Source organism: Sardina pilchardus, chromosome 9 (assembly GCF_963854185.1).
Source record: "Sardina pilchardus chromosome 9, fSarPil1.1, whole genome shotgun sequence".
NCBI classification, from domain to species: domain Eukaryota; kingdom Metazoa; phylum Chordata; class Actinopteri; order Clupeiformes; family Clupeidae; genus Sardina; species Sardina pilchardus.
The window spans coordinates 25,921,038-25,926,037 of record NC_085002.1 but is presented as its reverse complement, the minus strand read 5'-3'; the positions used below and the strand labels follow the sequence as shown (position 1 = coordinate 25,926,037).

The following is a 5,000-nucleotide window of genomic DNA, read 5'->3' as shown; positions in this document are numbered from 1 at the left end:
TTGAGTATATCTTGCAGATGGCAGCACAGGCGACTCCCCTGTGCATGCATGGATTATCCCCTGCTGAATGTGCTTTACCATCAGGCAAAGTGAGGGCTGGAAAATATATATATAAAAAAATGAATTGGAAGTCAGTTTTGCTTCACATATTGTATGTACACATAGCCTCTATGGCTACCATCACTGTTGCAAGTTAACTCATTGCATTTTAAGCTCATTGTATTGTATTATTAAGCCTTTGTGACACTGTGTGTATGCTATAACAGGTATTATAACTTGCATATTGGCAAAAGTATTCGCTCACCTGCCTTGGCTCACTTTTGAACTTCAGTCACATGATCCCATCCTTAATCCATAGGGTTTAATATGACGTCGGTCCACACTTTGCAGCTATAACAACTTAAACTCTTCTGGGATGGCTTTCCAAGGTTCAGGAGTGTGTTTATGGAATTTTTTGACCATTTTTTTCAAAAGCTCATTTGTGAGGTCACACACTGATGTTGGACGAGGCAACTGGTTCTGAGTCTCCGTTCTAATTCATCCCAAAGGTGTTCTGTTGGGTTGAGGTCAGGACTCAAGTTCATCCACGCCAAAGTCCACAAGAAGGGGCCATCCCCGAGCTGGGCTTTGTCCCCTAGTTCCAGTGAAAGGAACTCTGAATGCTTCAGCATTAACCATGAGTTTCTTTGCAATTCCATGCTCCCAACTTTGTGGGAACAGTTTGGGGATGGCCCCTTCCATATCAAACCCTATGGATTAAGGATGGGATATGACTGAAGTTCATATGTGAGTCAAGGCAGGTGAGGTGAGGGAATACTTGTGGCAATACAGTATACTGTATATAAAGTACCGCTTCTTGTGACTTGGAGAATTGTTCAGGTGAGGGACATTTAAGTCCAACACACAAACTATTGCACTGTACAGTATGCAGTGTTATAGTTGCACAGTTACAAAGGCTGTGGACAGGAAATGATTCTCCATCTTAGTCTTCATCTCATGGTGGTGTGTAGAAATAATGCATGGCTCCTTGCACTGCAGTGTGTACAGTAGGTCCTACCGGTAGATCCTTGCTCCTTCCCCCTGCTCCTTCTGTGTGTCGCTTGGTGTTGAGGGGCGTATAGGCTGTGGGGGCGCAGGGGTGGTTCTCACATGTTGAAATGCATCTGTGGTTTATTCTCTCCCCTCTCCTGCATGCAGAACCATGTCTTGGAGGGCTCAAGAGAGGTATCGGTTTCACTGTGCCTGAATCAACTTTTCCTTATAGTTTCCATTGATCTGTTTCTTTTCAATTAGACGAATAATATCAAGAGCTGCTAGAATTTTCTCTTTTTTGTAGTTAAGTATGAAAGCACCCCTAGAATGATTTCTTCCTTTCCATAGATGACTATGAAGAGCTATTAGCATGTTCTCTACTCTCCTTTAACATTTTGCCACCAGTTTACATTTTCATGTAGTGACCTCCTGTGTCAGAGAATGCTGCAGAGATTCACATACGGACAAAACTGCATCTGTTAATGCTACTTACTTTTTATAGTGTGCTGTACCATGCCTGGTCTAGTGATTGCTCATTTTAGTGACTGTTTAATTTGTATCTCCTGTACATATTTCTTTGTAATTATTATTTTTTCTTCTGGTGTAGTGTTTCATACTGATGGATAAATGGAAGACCTCTGGGGTTGGAAAGAGTTAAAGAAAAGCTACAGTAAACAGAAACGCTAACTTGTCTGTGTTTGTTTTGATTTTGCAGTGGTCATTGGTGGTAGCTACAATCACAGAGATTCCACCTGTCTTGTTTCTGCCCAACTTCCTGGTCCAGCGCAAAGTGCTTCGACCTCTGCGCACGCAAACGGGGGGCACCATCATGGTTGGTGTTGTTTATTGTTTGAGCTCTTACAGAGCTGTAGTAGGACACAGAGCCTTCTCAGTGTTTATATGTGATATAACAATAATATGTTGACCTTTCATCCAAATAGTCAAATTGTGTGTGTGTGTGTGTGTGTGTGTGTGTGTGTGTGTGTGTATGTGTGTGTGTGTGTGTGTGTGTGTTTGTTGATGTGTAGGTTGGTATGCATACTGTATGTATAAGGATGTGTGTGTATGTGTGTGTGTGTGTGTGTGTGTGTGTGTGTGTGTGTACGAGCATGAGTATGTGTATGAGGGTAAGTATAAGAATGAGTAGGCCTGTGTGAATGTGTTTGTGTTCGTCTATGGTTATGTGCTGCAGCTCAAGGCTACATTTCTTGAATGTGGCACACAAGCAAGCAGTGAAGTGATGAGCACTGCGCTGATGGCCTGTTCCAGCCCATGGCCTGCTCTATGCGCCATATTATATGCTCTTGTCTTGAAGGGATATTTCACCGCTGCGCTTATTGCTTCCCGAAACAGCCCAAGTGTCACAGTGATTCAGCCCTTTGCTGCAATGCTACACTCAACCAACTCTCAAACCAACCTAGTTCTCATTTTGTGACAATGAGTGCAACTTAGGAGACACTGCATGTCAGTAAAATCACTACTTGCAAATACAGGTAGTAGGATTTTGTTGTTTGTGCACGAAAGCATAATATGATTAACGAGTGTTGTACAAGTGTTGTCGTGTTAGTTTTTGGTGTTGCTTTGACGATCCCACACCCTCTCAAGGCCACGATGAACAAGCAGTTGAGCATGTTCCCACTGTGTTTCCACTGATAAAATATTGAACTGATGCTGGCGCATGCATCTGATAGGCTGTTCGGCTCCATTCTCTCTGTAAATGTGGAGTCCCGAAATAATCCAGCTATGCTTCTTGGGATCTGATTTAATGTTTTATTCACAAACAAGTATTTTAGGCAAGGCAGGAGGTTTTTTTTTTGTGTGTGTGTGAGCCTCCGCACTGGGTCGTCTTTGGCAGAAGGTATAATAATTTGGCCTCCTTAGCAAAAACTTTGAACAGCTGTGATAGAGAGGCTCCTAAGGCTAATTCAGGTGGAAAAAAAGAATGCATTAAAGCGCCTCACAGGAAATTATGAAAGCAAACTCTTATGACTTTGTGAATTTCCATGTCGGAGCAGCAGAGAAACAAACAAACAAGAAAAAAAAAAAGAAGCATGCTGCATGATATTTTTCTCGTTAGTATTCTGTATATTTTGCAGAATAGTGAAATGGGTGTGATGCCCTTGTTGCCTGGTGTGGGTTTACCGTTGCGTCTCATTAGTGTGCAGTTGAAGTACGGTGCTTAAGCCCGCGTGTGGCTTTGGGAGAAAATCTAGGGATTGGCGGGTACTCGCAGTGCCTCTGCACCACCGGTGTCCTACACCGCTATAGCCTTCACAGCAGCAAAGGGGTTCACAAGAAAGACATGGTGAAAGAAAGAAAGAAAGGAAGGAAGAGAGGAAGAAAGAAAGAAAGAAAGGAGGACTCCCAGGATGATGAACTAATGAAAACAATAGGCAACATAGGTTGAGGGGAAACGGGGAGAGAGAGAGAGAGAGAGAGAGAGAGAGAGGCACAGAAAGAGAGTTTGCGAGTGAAGCACAGCACAAAGAGAGGAGTGGAGAGTTGGTGACAGTGAGGCAGGAGACCCGATAGAGACGCCGAGAGAAGGAGAAACAAAAGCAGAGGCCCCAGAAAAGAGCACAGTGCCGAGAAACAGACCACGGGAGAGAACAAGCCCCAAAAAAAGAGAGAGCGTCTGCACAGACAGAGAGGGTAATTAAGCTGGCTGATCACCACTTCAACATGCCCCAAACACGTCGCCGCTAATTTACCCTTCCGCTGTCTCACTAGCAGGGCTTTTGTGCGCGCAAAGGCATTAGCCATTTCATGTCCTGACTGTTCTCTGTCTCTGTCGAAGGCTCTCCTCCGGTCAGGTCTTTTAAAAACCAGCCAGTCTCTGTCCCACACATTTGGATAGAGATGTAATTCCAGAGCTCAACCTGAATGTGTTCGTTGAGGTCAGTTAAGGCTTTGTAGAGGTCTGTTTTTATTTTTTCCAGAGTAGCTACCGCAAAAGAAAGATGATGTCGATGGTGGATCAGGACTTTGGGAAACCACACTGTGTTCCAGGGAGAGCACTGTATTCCATCTGGTCTTTGCCAGCACTTTCCCATTGATGGAGGGGAGGAGATCCGTCAGCTGTTTTCACAGTCTGCTCTGCCTCCTTTCTGTTTGTAGATGACTATGATGTTGGCATTCTTCCAGTCATGAGGAAGGCTCTTGTGTAGGTGTAGGCGGCATTCGAGGAGGTACTCCTTATGGTAAAGGATCCTGCTGGGATACCATCAGGTCCTGTGCTTTTTTTTGGTTCTTCAGGCCCCTAGTGGCCTGGTGAATTTCAGAATGCTTTGGCAGTTTGTCTAGATGGATAGGATTGGTCCGGGAAAGTCTAGGAGTTTATGGAGGATACAGTATGTGGATCGGCTGGGTTGGTGCGGTTAAGGAGGGTCTTCACCCACCGTTCAAGGTCCTTAAGGAGACCGTTCCCGTCTGTTTATCAGACATGGGGCAAAAGTTGCTTCCTGGGGCCATATAAGGCTTTGATGATATCATAGAAGACCAGGGTGTTGTTGCTGTCTGCAAGGTGTTGGATTTTATGTACCCTCTGCAACCACCAGGTGTTTTCCCTGTTTCGTAGATTCTGTCATTTAAGAAGGTGGAGCTTTGTGGGGTTTATGTTTTGCCTGCAGGAGGGATTGACTTTGCCATCAAACCAGTCCTGGTGGTGTTGTTATACCTTGTCCTTGTTATACCTAGTCCTTGTTATACCTAGTGCTTCTGAGGCTGAACTGTGGAGAGAGCTGACCATTTATTGTATTCCTCTTGAACTTGGTCAAGGTTGCCAGCGAAAAGTCTATAGAGATTTCCTCAGGTGATGAGGCTGTTTTCTGTTCAGGCCTGTTCATTTGATGGACAATGATATAGCCCACAAGACGCCAGTGTTTCGACTGGAGGTGTTGCTAGGTGGTTTTGACCCTGATTTGATCTGGAGGATGTTGTTAGCGGTAACCAGCTGATGGGGAGAGGTA

At 44.6% G+C, this 5,000-nt stretch overlaps 1 protein-coding gene across 2 annotated transcripts in view; it reads left to right on the top strand.

The window, feature by feature from the left end:
• The window catches only part of hdac11 (histone deacetylase 11), a 32,183-nt gene that overhangs the window by 2,842 nt on the left and 24,341 nt on the right, over positions 1–5,000 (top strand). Inside the window, exons 5-6 of one of the 2 annotated variants that reach the window (XM_062544435.1) lie at positions 1,198–1,224; positions 1,748–1,864. In XM_062544435.1, the coding sequence (XP_062400419.1) occupies positions 1,198–1,224; positions 1,748–1,864 (144 nt within the window). The remainder of the gene's footprint in view (positions 1–1,197; positions 1,225–1,747; positions 1,865–5,000) is intronic. The other variant, XM_062544436.1, reaches the window with a different exon arrangement.